The sequence below is a fragment of the Thamnophis sirtalis genome, unplaced genomic scaffold (assembly GCF_051295495.1).
Source record: "Thamnophis sirtalis isolate CommonGarterSnake01/CBP01778 unplaced genomic scaffold, rThaSir2_p1.2 scaffold_4, whole genome shotgun sequence".
Lineage (NCBI taxonomy): Eukaryota > Metazoa > Chordata > Lepidosauria > Squamata > Natricidae > Thamnophis > Thamnophis sirtalis.
The window spans coordinates 68,438,934-68,454,373 of record NW_028261384.1 but is presented as its reverse complement, the minus strand read 5'-3'; the positions used below and the strand labels follow the sequence as shown (position 1 = coordinate 68,454,373).

Genomic DNA, 15,440 nt, shown 5'->3' with positions numbered 1-15,440 from the left:
GTGATGTGGCAATAGGAGTGGTTGTGCTTCAGAAAAATGAGCAAGGCTGGAGGAGGAGCCAATGTCCCCACTGTACAATGTGCAGTCTTGATGCTCTGATACTGCAGCCGGTACTTTTGCCACTGGGGGGGTTCAATCGGACCTAAATCGTCCCGAAGAGACAGTGAACAGGAAGAATACATCTTGCTGATCTCGGGGATATCGCAAAATCCCTGAAAAAAGCAAGAAAAAGTCTTCAAGCTACTGACAAAAGATAGCTTATGCTGATGAAGTGGAGACGGATGGCTATGGAACGGAAGGGAACATAAAGTGAAAGTGTGATCATCTGGGGAATTCTTTCTGTTTTGGAAAACAAGCTGCCCAAAAGAATCTCTTTTTTATGCTAAACTAAACCCATAACCAGAAGAAGTCAGCGACGAAATTGATCTTCATTGTTTTGTTTTCGTCGATATATTTTTCTTCTCGTAACTATTGAAACGCTTCTCGCAACTTTTTCTCTCCCCCACCACTGCTTACAGTGAACAGATTGGTTTTTCTTCTTCTGCTGTATTTTTGAAATCAAGGACTAAAATCTCTCTTTTTATTTTAACAAAAATTGTCTACTATTTGCTATTAAACTCCATTTAAGAACTTTGTAGCTCCTAAATCTGAGTCAACACAAGAAAGTGTAAAAAAAACACACTAATTTTGCTGCTCAGAAGCTTAATGTTTTCATGTTTCAAAGCTCTGTAACTAAAAGTGATAAGAGTCAAAGCTAAAATTGTCTACCACAGCTGTCTCTTGAGAGCCTTATCGGTACTGGGAGGAGGAAAAAAACAGAACCTCTCTCTTGTGAAGATTAAAGCTACAGTGGCAGTAATTTACAATTTGGAACATGGAACAATCTACAGAAGAGGAAGCTTTAACTTTGCGAAAGATTTGGGATGCAATTCAAGAGTTATTGGTAACTTGGAGAATTTACAAGAACATAGAGTTTATACCAGAAAAAGATAAGGAAGGTGGAGTTCCAAAAACTGAAGAGAAAAAGGAACACAAAGATAAGAAAACTAATGATTTGATTTCTGAACTGAAAGTGGTTGAAAGCGAAAAAAATGGGAGTTTGGAAGGGGGAATTCGATGGCCTGGAGCTTTACCTCAAATTTCAAGGCACAAAAGAAGAAGAAAAAGAAAAAATGATGGTTTCAAAGAAAAAAAACCTTAACAGAAATAGGATTGGCAACCAAAGATAAACCAATTAAAGTAGCAAAAGGGCGCCGAGATTACCTGAGAGATCCAATGGATAATAAGGTGCAGAGAGATGTCCATACAAACTTTACCAAGGAAATAAATAGAAAATTAACTCCACAAATGGCAAAAGAAATAAGACTACAGGCCTTCTGGAAGGACACAGGTTGATATATGAAAATCGATAATAAAAAATAATAATAATAGCTAAGTTTGATGATTAGTAAGTAGGAATTTAGTAACGCTTTAGATTGCTTGCTTAAATAAATAGTTGATAATGGTAACAAGGTATATTTCTATGTTGGCTGGAGGTGAGGAAGCTGAATGTAACTAATAAATGATTTCGTTACAAACATTAATGATAATAACAATGATGAAATGATAACACTTATAGTTAATGACACATATATGTACTGGCTTAATATAAGGAATTTGGATAGAAATTGCAAATAATGATTTGGGCAAAAAAAGGTTTAGAAATTTAAATAATTAATTCTTATTTTGAATATGTTATAAAGGTATAATGTTATTGGATATATGAAAGTAGATAACAAAAAGATTAACTAAGTTTTATAATTAGTAAGTAGTAATTTAGTAATTTATAGATGGATATGTTAAAAATAATTGATAAGGGCAATAAGGTATACATATATGTTGGTTTGATGAGAAGAAAATAGATATAACAGTAAAGGGTTTTTTGTTAACCAATATTAATTATAACAACTAACAATGAAATGATAAGGTTAAGGGATACAGTTAATGATACACACATGTACTACCATAACAAAAGGAATGTGGACACAAATTGTAAACAGTGATTTGAGGGGAGAAAAGGGCTTAGATATGTTGTCAACTAATTTTTGTTTAGAATATGTTATAAAGGTTTAAGGATATTGGATGACTCTATAATAATTAATGAAATGCCATTAGGTGATTGTGTTTTTTAACTATGGATTTTTCTAGGAAAAAGGACATTAAAACAATTTCAGTTAGATGAGAACTATGATATGTTGAAAGTAAGACTCATCAAGAATTTTGATATTCTGGGAAGTTGGGGGAGGGAAAGTTGGGAGGGGTTGGGGGGAGGGTGGGATGTATATTAGGCTTGAGGAGGGGTGTTAAATTTTATGTTAAATTTTATGATTGCACGTGTATACTGTCTTCTCTTATTTTTTTCTTTAAAACTAAGTTATGTTAAGTATATTGATATGGAAGCATAAATACCATCAACATAGAATGGAATTTGTTCAGAAGCTGAAATACACTAAGTGAATGAGAGGAAGAATGGGAAACAGGAGAGAAGAAAGATAGGAAGAGAGGGATAGGAGAGAGGGTAAGGGGGGAAGATGAGGAGGATAAGGAGGAGTGGAATGAAGAGAGGAGAAGGAGAAAGGAAGGGGAAGTAGAGTAGAAAAGGATGATGGAGGGAAGAAAGGAGGTAGGAGAGAGGTAGAAGAAATAGGTGTATAGAGAGCAGAAGAGCTAATAATGGGTTTTTATCTTTCTGGGCGTTGATGACAAGAGGAACTGATGTAATTACTACTTAATACAATAGGATATTGGCTATGTAATAGTATACATGTGATTATATGTTATGAAAATGGAAAATAAAAAAGTATATTTAAAGAAGAACTTTGATATTCGATATGAATGTAAGTAATGACTCTGGAAGAGATGCACGAAAGCTAATTGAAACCAATTGACACACTTTCTACAAGATGTAATGTAAGATGATTATTTTTGTGTGTGTTGTTTGTTTAGTAAAAATAAAAAAAATGTGTTTTTTTTTAAAGAAAAATGAGCAAGGCCAATTACAACCATGCGCTTACACATTCAAAAAATTGAATGAAACTGAGCAAAGGTGGGCCATTTGGGAGAAAAAAGCTTATGCAGTTGGGTGGGCCCTTTTATCTTGGAGGCATTTTCTAGAGGGAAGTAAGGTCCCTTTTGAAGTCTGGACAGATCATAAAAATTTAGAAGCCTTAAAGAACCCAAGGAAACTCTCTCCAAAAGAAGTACGATGGGCTCAGAACTTTAAACGGTTTGAATTTCTGCTCAGATATCTCCCAGGGGGGAAAAAGTTCTGGCAGATGCACTATCCAGAAAACCGCAATACAATAGTAAGAAGCCAGACGTAATCAAAACCATGATACAAAACAATCAACTAGCCGGTAAAGTAATCCCCAGATCCCAGGCAAAGCAAAAAAGATTGATGGACAATGACAACACCCAAACTTTTAAATAAAAGTTTAAAAGTTTTGCCACCGATGAATGGTTTTTGAGCTACAACTCCAGCTGCCTGATGAAAGATAACTTAGCTTGGGTAGGAGGGAAGATGTATGCTCCAGCTAGCCAAAGACTGCGCTTAATGGCAAGGTGCCACGACTCCAAATTAACTGGACACTTTGGTTTTGTGAAAATTTTACACCTAATTAAAAGACAATTTTGGTGGCCATCACTAAAAAAGGACATAGAGAGCTAAGTAGTTAGGTGCTCTATTTGTGCAGCAGCTAAAAGACATCATGGAAAATCCCAGGACTCTTACAGAAGGTAGCTGAACCTTCAGCACCCTGGAGAAAGATTGCTATGGACTTTATTGTAGAACTACCGGAGTGGGGGGAATACTGTCATTTGGGTCGTAACAGACCTGTTTTCAAAACAGGCACATTTTATATCTTGCCAAACGATCCCAACTGCCAATAGTCTAGCCAAGTTATTTCTGATACACATTTATCGCATTCATGGAGCCCCGCACAGAATCATCTCTGACAGAGAGGTACAATTCACCTCAAAATTTTGGACGGTATTTTTAACTTTACTTGGCACCTCTCAAGGGTTGAGCTCATCACACCACGCCCAAACTAACGGTCCAACTGAAAAAATTAATTCGTCCTAGAACAATATCTAAGATTGTTTTATTAATTTTCAACAAGATAACTGGACTGAACTTTTACCTTTTGCAGAAGTGGCCTTCAATAACGCTGTACACTCAAGCACTGGTTTTACCCCTTTTAGAGTAGCAACAGGCCAGGGTTTCAGCCCCATGCCTGAACTACCCACAGAAGAATCCACTATCCCCTCATCCAAGGAATGGATAGACACTTTACGAGACACATGGCCAGTAGTTAGATTACTTTAGAGGAAGCTAAAGCAGCTTTTAAAATTCAAGCTGACAAGAAAAGAAATTCCTGAAGTCATGGCAGCCATCAAGGAAATTAGGGCCAAATTTCATTGGACCTTTCCCTATCACTAGAGTCATCAACCCAGGAACAGTAGAACTACTCCTTCCAAAGACACTCAGGCAAGTCCACCCAGTATTTCACATTAGTTTACTCAAACGAGAAGTAATCTCATCACTCAGACCACCTGCACCTACGCCACCTGTTTCTATCATTATAGAAGGTGAACAACATTTTGAAATTAAGGAAATCCTTGAATCTAGTATCCACAGGTGGAAAACCCAATGCTTAGTTGCTTGGAAACATTTACTTTCATCCCAAAATGAATGGGTAGCAAAACACCATGTTAGGGCCCCTATCTTATTGAAAGAAAATTCCCTCCCAATATCCTGACAAACCTTGTTAAAATACTATGATGGAATTTTTGTTTCTATCTTTTCACAGGTGGATCTCTCCTTTTTCTAAGGGTGGCAGCATGTCAGATTCCTAAAAGTGAGGAGAGGAACCCTTACAAACACTTCGTTTATAAAAGAAGTTAAAATATGTAACAAACAATAAAACTTTGTTTGAAAAAACCCCCAATGATTTAGGAATACAATCAAAAAGTTTCACATATACTTTCTTTTCATATTAATTGGAAAGTGGGATTTTAACTACCTGTAACTTCTGTTTAATGTTAATTTGATCATTTCTCTTCTCAATCCTGGAAGATACATCTTCTTTACGGACAATTACTTGTTTTATTGATGGACGATCAGTTTCTTTTAATCTCTGGGACCGATAGGCATCAATGCTTCAAGGAGAAAAAAAAACAGTAAAAGTATTTGAGTTATGCTATTTCATACCCTGATAAACAAGGATAGATACCACTGCAAAGATGGTCGACTAATATTATAAGAGCAGAGAACAGTGTTTTTCAAGCATAATTAGAGTATTTTGTGCTTGTGATAAGTTTGTTTTGTATAAGATCCTAAATGTTTGATAGACTTAGGTTTCCTTACATACTCATGTTTTTTCCATGACTTCAGGAAGCAGACTGCTGCCCTTACCTCCCATATTCATTTATCCAAGAATAAGTTTTGATCAGGCTGGCTATAAATAAATATTTCTTAGTTTTTTTGGCTAATTTTACCATCATTACTTCAAAATGATTCTACTAGATCAGGGGCATCAAACTGGGTTTCATTGAGTGTCACATCAGGGTTGTGTTTGATCTCAGGGTAGTGATGGGTGTGGCCAGCTTGACACACTTGTGACGGGAGCACCTCTGGTAGCCCAAGCCCTCTCCCAACAAAAACGGGCTCGTGATCTCCGTTTTTGGCGGTGACGGCCTTCTGCAACCTTCTGTCAATGAAAACGTAGCTGTTTTCTCTGATGGAGGCACCGTGGGCTGGTCCGTCACTGTTTCCAGGGTGCTCCACAAATCAGATCTAAGCAACCCTTGAGTTTGACATCCTTGTTCTAGATCTTTTAAATAGAAATTACCTATAGAGGTTACGTTCTTCTGATAAAGATCCAATGCTGCTTCCAGATTCAGTTCTGCAGACAGACATTCTCTGGAATCTGATGAACTTTGGACTCTCATTACTTGCAGTACTTCCTTCAGCAATTGATTTCGTAGGAGAAGCAAAAATCTGAAAGAGGGAAACATACATGTTTGATCATCCTAAAAGCAATTATATTTTGAAGCAACATTTAAGATTTTTTTTTTTTGGTAAAATCTGGATTCTGTTAATGTAAAGAATATCCAGCAGGAAACATTAGAAGTTTGATATATTTCTTCAAATTCTTGAAAACCTACCCAGCCCCACTAGTTGTTTAAAAATAATATAACTGTATTTAGCATTTGCTCTTACCTCTGGACTTGCAACAGCAACAGCCTCTGTTAAAGGTGTTAAGAGGGACATTGATGAAATATTCAGTGTTTCTTCCTGTTCATCATCACTCTCAGTTTCTAAAGTTATATTCATTTCTTTTTTAAGTTTCTCTATGTCAGGCCCATCTTCATGAAGGACTTCATCAAAGATATCACTTATTACCTTTATGGTATTCATCTCATCATTTATCTCAGTTTCCTCTTCTTTACCTAGACAATGATATTAAGAGGTATTATCATCAAATAATGATACATAGTTGTCAATGAGAAAGGGGGGAAATGTAATCATAAAGTGCTCTAACGATAAAGTGAAAGAATATGACAAAGAAAAAAGCTATAACATTTTGCAATCCTATACTTGTATAATGCAAATTTGTGTGTGTGTGTGTGTACATGAGTCCATATTTCATTACACTTATCCATATAAAGTCTATGTCTATAATCCACTCATAAGTAGCAGTATAATCAGGTCTTAAATCCATTGATTTTTTTTCTTTTGACAATATATGTATCTCCTTCACAATTATCCTTACTTTTGCTCATTTTTTCTTTTTATTAATTAAATTTAAATAAATTTAAAAACACAATAAAAATCAAACACATACTAGAAGCAAGTTGCATAACGGCAAAAGGAGTGCATAAATTTTTTACTTTTGCAGCAAAGATGTGATTTCATTATGGGAATAAATGAAAAATATAAATCCATATTATACTATATTATCATTTAGATCACAAGTTCATCCTTGTAGGTTCAGCGTCAATTCTTAAGATTAGGAATTAGGAAAGGTAAAAAAAGATGTAGTCGAAGTGGTCAATAATGTCAAAATAGCCAAAGTATAAAAATTAAAACAACAACAACAACTACTACTACTACTTCTACTACTGCTACAACAACAAAAAGAAATTAAAAATTGCATCTTCAAAAGGATGTGCAAACTAATAAGCACTGTCATAGATAATTTTGGTTATATTATTCCAAAAGGAAAGTAATTTTTGAAATGAATTTAATGTAAAATGGCATCTTTAAACAGAGATATGAGGAAAAGTAGTTATTAGTGCCCACAAAAAGCTAACAAGCCATGCCATGCTGTTACTGATTTGCACATTGTTTTGAAAGTGTGCTTTTAAATTAAATTGAAAGTGTGCTTTTAAATTAAAATGAATCAAATTTAAACATTATATGCTGAATAAGGCATAGATATCCATCCATGATTATGGATTCTTTTAGACATGCTTCCTAATGTTACAAATAATTATTTCCACTCATAAAAGTGTCAAGTTTTAGCAATTTACTTGCACAGTTCATTTTTCTTTTTGCTAATAGTGTAGTCTTAATGTAGTTCAAGCCCAAATATATTTTAAAAACTCAATTTTCTTGAAGCAAATATTTTTGTTTGCTTAAAAACAAGACTAAGCTCTTTTTAAGATAAAATGGCTAGATTCACACAGCAAAATTTACCAAAGCAAATAATGTATAATTGGAACCATCCAGCAACTCACCCTTAATAGAGAAATAATGTGTTAGCAGGGCTTTCCCTTCTAGATATATTAAAAATTGGATATTCTTCCTGTAGTTGACAGGCTTAGTATTAATTTCTGCAAATTAATTAACTACAGTATGAATTTTGTTACCAACATTTTTCGCTTCCATGTTATACTTTATCACAGCATCAGTATGGATATGAAATGAATTTTTAAAAATATACTAAATAGAATTTCATATCTTTTGGTTATAGTTATCCAGCAATTTCTTTTTTTACCAATAACAGATGCAAGGAGTGTGTCATTTTCTAGTATTTGAACTAGAATGATTATGTAATACAATCAATGCAGGAAACACAAACCGTTCTGTCTATTAGGAACTTGCTCAGATTTTGTGATAGTAGCTGCTTTTACAGGACTCTTTGGTGAGCAAACTTTCAGTGGACTGAGTTCTTCTGAGTTCTTTTTGTTTTCTGAAGGACCTAAAATTTTCCAAAAAAGTAATTCAGGAAAAATAACTATATTTTTTTTAAAAAAACAGATACAACTTCTAAAATAATCATTTTTAAAAAAATACTCTTATTTCTTTTCAATTTACCGTAAGCAATATTAGCAGAAATTAGGAAAAGAAACCATCTAGCAGCATTATCTTTTTTTAAAAAAAATCTGACAATATTTACTTTGGGAGAATGTGAATAAGAAGCTAAGACATGTTCTGTTGAATAATTTTGAAAAAAAATCCAAACCAAACATCCAAAGTATATAAATGTCACCTATTTTAGTATTAGAAATAATATATATCTGAAAAGATCAGAGAAACCCTATTCTGATTTCTTTTACTAAAAAGATAAATGATAAAGTTAAAAGTGCAGCTCTCACTCGGTTTTGGCACTTAGTCAATTGGTGCCTTATAGATGATAATTCTAGCTGTATCACACAAATATAAATGGATCACTTCTGTAGCAACTGTTAATGCTATAATTTCAGATGTGATTCCCTTTCATAATGATACCACCCAGTGTCTACAACTGAGGTTAAAGATTTTATTGCGCAATTGTGATTTCATCTCTCCAGAATTAATAAAGAAAAACAAAGATTAGTGGCCCCCAGTTCTGGCCATTTTATTCACCAGAATAACAGCCAACTTCCATCTGGTTGTAATCAGGCTATTGTCCTACCATTACAAAAATTAAAGAAATAGACTTGATGCTAAAAATAATAGGCCTATTAGTTTATTAATCACACTAAATAAACTTTATGCCATTTTTAATATCTAAAATTAATGGTTTGAGTAGAAAATGGAAATATAATTGAAGAATAAGTTGGATTGGAGAAAATCAGCATTACATCACTATTCGGTACTTCATAATCTGGTAGTAAATATTCTGCAATCCCTCAAAGTTCTATTTTTGCAACTTTTGTTGATTTAAAGCTGACATCACATAATACCATAATCTACTATTGATAAAATACCGTTCTGTCACTTTATTCAAATGCTCCCAAGAATTAAATGTACTCCTTGAGGACATTTATCTAAAACCGTCTCAATTTTATAGATATATAAAACAAGGTGGCATATTAACTTCACTACGTAGAGAAGAAAATATTTGAAACTTCAAGTTGAACTATGGGGTCCTTGGAGGTTTTCTTACAGATATTTAATTATTAAAATTGGTAACATTATCAGCACTGATGTTACTTAATTTAGTAATGAAACATTTCCAACAAAACCATGAAGCTCAGTAAGCAACAAACAACTCACAGCTTCACTACTTTTTAATCTATATTTAATCTTAAATCCAACAATTCAAGTACTTGCTGTTTCAGCCATTCACATACGTATTTAACTAATCACATGATTCCAACACTATTGTTGATGACAAAGTATTGTGTCTATTCCACAAGTCAGAATGAGAAAAGCACCTAGAACACTAGCTTTATTCTATATAGAAAAGCTATCAATAAATTATTTAAAAACCAACACTTTATTCTTTGCCTTATACTATCATAAAATTCACAAATTGCAAATAAATGCTACTCAAACTGAGCATGTACTTATCTATAAATATCTTGGAATGCTTCTTTATCAAGGAATATTCAAGATTTTATCACTCAAAAGGAACTATGTTGTCCAAACCAAGATAGTCCCTCAACTTTCTCATGGCTTCCAAATTTGCCCTCTACAGAGCTTAATGTTCTTAAAATGATTCAACATAGTTGATACTGAAGACTTCAAAAGTATCGAAAATGTCATCTTCTGTGTAGAGACTTACTACCTTTTGGCTAAAGTCAATTTCACTTCCTATAGCTTTGGCGTCATTTGTACTTAGGTTGTTTTAAATCATCATGGCTTTAAAGAAACTCTAGATAAAATGTTTTTACAGGTAGTCCTTGACTTACAACCATTTGTTTAGTAACTGTTTGAATTTACAATAGCACTGAAAAGTTATCTATGACCTTTTTTCATACTTATGACCATTGCAGCATCCCAATGGTCACATAATCAAAATTAGGGTGCTTAGCAACTGGCATGTATTTATGACAGTTGAACTCTCCTGGAGTCATATAATCACTTTTTGTAACATCCCCAGTTTGTTTATGACAAGCAAAGTCAATGGAGAAAGCCAGATTTCAATAATTGAATGTTTCACTTGCTGAAATGATTAATTTAACAACCATGACAAAAAAGGTCATAAAATGGGGTACTGCTCACTTAATAGATGTTTTCCTTAGTAATGGAACTTTGGGGCTCAATTGTGGTCATAAGTCAAAAACCAACTGTACTGAGATTTTCTATGGTAGGTTTGTGCTCATTAGAGGTTTTGATAATGCTAAAACTGCCCTCAATGATTTTGGGATACAGATCTCCCAAAAATTTAATTAAGCAAGATCACACATCCCAGTATTTATCATTTTCTTCCAAAAGATTTCATTCTAACATTCTATTTATTATCATCCAGTATAATTCTGAAATAAGACTTTAGACAAGTTAGATGCAGTCAGCAGTCTTGTTTACATTTTAAGATACTCCTATATAGTTTTGGTTGTGTCCATATTGTGATAGTTCAATAGAAAATCTGCCATATTCTACTATACTGCTATCTATAAGGATTGTAAAAAGAGCCTAATTTATCAGATATTGAAGGAATTTCCAGGTGGGGAATATTATTTCTACTTAATAGTATTAATACTATTTCTTCGAGACAAGCACTCAGAAATATCATCTCAAGTCAATCTGTGCAATATGCTGCTGTATCATTACAGGAAGTCCTTGACATACAGCAATTCATTCAATGAGTATTTGAACTTATAACAGCACTGAAAAAGGTGATCATTTTTCACACTTACAACAGTTGCAGAATCCCCATGGTCACATGATCAAAATTCAGATTCTTGGCACCTGTATTTGGCTGCAGTGTCCCCAGGTCATTTGGTCACTTTTTGTGACCTTCTGACAAAGTCAATAGGGAAGCCTGATTCATTTAATAACCGTGTTACTAACTTAATTGCAGTGATTCATTTAACAACTGTGGCAAGAAAGGTCATCAAATGGCACAAAACTCAATGTGTTGTTTAACACCATAAATTTTGGGCTTAGTTGTCATTGTAAGTTGAAGACTATTTGTAATTATGTTTGGAATTTCCTATGATACCACTTTTATTTTTTGTTTTTATCTGTTCTTAATTATTTTAGATCCTATTATTCTTATTGTTTTTCTGTTTTACATATATGAAAATATATAACAGTTATCTATTTTAATATATCTGGCCTTAGGACTGCATTAAACTGATTTGATCTTATTTACAGCTACCACATTTAAATTTTCAGTAATTCTTTCCATGAGCTACCTAGTACCGGTATTTATTGATCTATAGAAATATCTTGACAATACATATTATCAGTTGCAATGACAAATATTCTTCCTTCTCACTCTTAAACAAAAAAAATCTAAATACAGATGACTAGAAATATATAATCAGTTTTATGTAAACATTTTCCAAAACCACTTAAATAAACAAATTTGCATGTGCTAACATTCATTGATCTAAAGTTTTAAGGTAATTTATTCTTACCTGAATATGTGCTTTCTGCAACACTTTCAAGCGTTCTGAACTTTTTTCCTACTAATTGGGAACTAGCATCTGTATTTGGGAAGTGCTTTAGATCAGCATTCATATGTTTCCCCTGGGGGAGGGGGGAGAGGAAATATCATATTTAGCCACATTAATGACCTGAAATGCCTATGGAGCTAAATGCATAATAAAAACCATCATTGACATATTTGTGCAATCCCTCTTTGTCTCTCTGTCTTTCTATCTGTCTTTCTATCTGTCTTTCTATCTGTCTTTCTATCTCTCTCTCTCTCTCTCTCTCTCTCTCTCTCTCTCTCTCTCTCTATCTATCCACACACACACACACACAGTGCCATATAAAGGCTGCATTAAAATGTTGGCACTGTGGGCTAATTACAATGCTTTATTAATTTTTTTCCCAGAGAGAAATATTATTGTGCTTTTCTTAAAATAGATTTTATCATCATACTAATTTTATCTCTGGAGGCTTTTTCTTGGGCTGTTCTCCTTTTTCAGCATTCCACAAATTGGTCCAGTCGAAGTGACCCCGTATACATTCAAGTTCTCTTTCACGTTCCTGAATAAATCAAGGAAAAAATAAATGTAATGTGAACATTTTTGCAGTAGATATGCAGTGTCAAGGACTGATCAATACACGTGATCTCACATATAGTTATTTTAAGTACATACTTGTTTGAGCTGCTGGGCTACACTGGAAGCTGAAGATGCTTCATTCTGCCTGAAGAGTCTTTCTTGGATTGTCTTTGTGTTTGGAGTGATAATTGGAGTTCTGTACCCTCCTGCAATAGCAGGATTTTGCACAGTATACTCCTGGCAATGCTCCTCAAAACGTTCCAGAAAAGGCTTAATGCTTGAGCCTCCTATAAGAATAATAATTGGTTGTTAACAAGTTAAGGTTCTTTATCACTAATAGAGTGATAAAGATAGAGGCCATAAATGAATATATAAACTATAAAGACTTAACTAAGACATCACTAAACCCATAAAGATTATATGTACATAATGCATACCTTGCAACCTAATTCTGTGCAAAACAATGTTTTTGTACATAAAAACCATGAAAATTGGGACCAATCTGTGCACATTTTTCACTAAACTCCATGGTTTTCTGAATAGATCATGATCGTAAACATCTGAGTACAAATGTTTTCCAGCTATTCTACATGTAATTCAAGATAACTAATTTCATCCAGTACTAAATGCTTGCTATCAAAAATTACTATGAAACCCATTTTAAAACTTGAAATGCAAAGATAGGTAGTTCGTTAGTTACAGGGCTGGATTAGGGCTGGAACTTTCATCATTAAGTGAGGTGATCATTTGAGTCTGATTTTTGTATTTTTTGCATGTTTATTAAATAAATCATGCAGTCATTTAGTGAATCTCCATTTACTTTGTTGGAAACCCCAAGAATATGTATACTTCTTAAACAGAAGCCCAATTACATTTATAAAACAGTATTGTTAATGACTATTAGGAGCATCATACTGCAGTCATGTAACATATGGCCCCAGAATACACAAAAATTATTTTTAAAGAATTACTAGCTTACTTTCAAGATGAGTTATATTAATATGTCTAGAAAAGAGAGGTTTTTATCTCAACTATCTTGCTTGTAACTTCACTTCATAGCTTCCTGCTATGCTACTCTAGCACACATTCTGTGGATATAACATTATTAGATTTTTATCTTGCCTTTATAACTTTGTAAGTAACTCAAGGTGGCAAATGTACATAATACTCCTTTGTCCTCCTTTTCCCCACTAAACATCTTCGAAAGGTGGATTGGGCTGAGAGTGATTGACCCAAAATTGCCCAGCTGCCTTTCACTCTTAAACTGAGACTAGAATTCAGTCCCCTGATTTCTAAGCTGGCACTTTAACCACTACAGCAAATTGGCCTACAAATATTTTAAAATTACATATAGAATGTGTATGTTACAAAATGCAGTTTGTATGGTTTCGAAAATTAAGTATATTTAATGTTGAAATTACAAATAATCATTGTCCAGGGATATTATTTTGCACTGCCTTTTAGGTAAATATGCTAAAGCCATTTTTGTACATCAGATTGCAGTTTTTCCCCTGTATGTTTTAATCAGCAAAATCAAACTTAACTTCAAGTCACTTCCTGAAAAGAATTTTGCCCTTGCTTAACATGTGTATGTGCTAAGTGGGATTGCTCAATATCGATTTTAAAAACTGTGTTAAGAATTCTATAAATAACAGGTGAAATATTGATAAATTACATGGAAGGCTAGAAACAACAGATGTAACACTCATTTTTTTTAACTAATCAGATATATATATTAGAAGCCTTACAGAATCATACAAAAGTACCTAGTTATAAAAACCTTAGCTATAAAAAAACCCTACTTAAAATATAGAAGCATTTTTTTTTACCTGGTGTGTTGAGCTTATCTCTGTACTCAACGTGTACAAGTGTTTCTTCTATTTGCTCTTCTTTGGCAGGAGTTTGAGATTTTGGTGTTGGGCTGCCCTTTTCATTTAGATTTGATACCTCAGTTACTTTAGAATGGCTGCTAGTAATTCCTGAAGCTTGTGTTACAGAACTATTAATTTCTTCCTAGATAGTTTGAATGGGGAAATATATTAGTTTAAAATGACTACTAAAATCATTTTAAACATTTTTATTTTTTTATTGTTTATAAAACAGGTTCCAAATGCAATGATTTCTATGAAAGTACTAATCCAAAGCCAGTTTTTAACTATTCTATTAGTAGTTTACTATTTCCCTCTGACTTTTCTTTTCCAAAGTATAATGTGAATAGGTATATGTGAAAGTACTATCAATTTAAGTATAAAGTACTTACCATTTATTAAAAGATTCTTATAAATTCATGTTTTAAACAAAACTTATTTCCTATTAAGCATCATTTCAATTACAATCCAATATTGTTTACCTTCATTTTAGCAGTCTATATAGGAAATATACAACATTAAAATATGATAACTTACCAATATCCCAGAGATTGCTGATTTATCCACGGCCGTTTGTGAACAGGATGTAGCATCCTGCTTCACACTACTACTATTGATTCCAGCAGATGCTCCACTTGTAGTGGACAATTTGGAAAAACAAGTAGTACCAGGCTGTTCTTGTGTATTGTTTTGCTTTGCAGATGGATGGCTTACATCATTTTCCCAGGAGCCAATTGTAGCAGCAAGGTTAGCTAGACGGCCCCTTCTTCCTTTTGGTGTATCAGTTATTGCATTAAGTTGTTTGGGTGGGAAGATGACACATTCCTTTGATAGGATAGGTGTTATGGAAATGCTTTCGGGCAAATCTGAAAATTTAAAAAATAAAGAGTATTTTGAAATATAATAAAGAGATGCCAAACTTTCTGAAATAAGAGTATATATGTTTAGATGAATCATTCTTTTCAGTTATTTCTAAAGAAAAAGTACACAGTCCAAAAGAGACTATTTCCTGGAGAGGGCAAGAAGGACAAGGTAATCCTTGTCCTTCTTGCCCTCTCCAGGAAATAGACAAAAGTATATCTGTTACAGAACTCCGACACTTCAAAACATAGTCTTAATATAAAAAGACACTTGAAGTATTCT

The 15,440-nt window shown here is 33.6% G+C and overlaps 1 protein-coding gene across 3 annotated transcripts in view; it reads right to left on the bottom strand.

Annotated features, from left to right (window-relative positions):
- The window catches only part of ANLN (anillin, actin binding protein), an 84,241-nt gene that overhangs the window by 46,790 nt on the left and 22,011 nt on the right, over positions 1 to 15,440 (bottom strand). For all 3 annotated transcript variants that reach the window (XM_014068568.2, XM_087713084.1, XM_087713085.1), the window contains exons 4-12: positions 14,835 to 15,163; positions 14,259 to 14,442; positions 12,526 to 12,716; positions 12,305 to 12,412; positions 11,836 to 11,947; positions 8,124 to 8,243; positions 6,260 to 6,489; positions 5,889 to 6,037; positions 5,061 to 5,196 (exon numbers count right to left, since the gene is read on the bottom strand). In XM_014068568.2, coding sequence (XP_013924043.2) covers positions 5,061 to 5,196; positions 5,889 to 6,037; positions 6,260 to 6,489; positions 8,124 to 8,243; positions 11,836 to 11,947; positions 12,305 to 12,412; positions 12,526 to 12,716; positions 14,259 to 14,442; positions 14,835 to 15,163 — 1,559 coding nt within the window. The remainder of the gene's footprint in view (positions 1 to 5,060; positions 5,197 to 5,888; positions 6,038 to 6,259; positions 6,490 to 8,123; positions 8,244 to 11,835; positions 11,948 to 12,304; positions 12,413 to 12,525; positions 12,717 to 14,258; positions 14,443 to 14,834; positions 15,164 to 15,440) is intronic.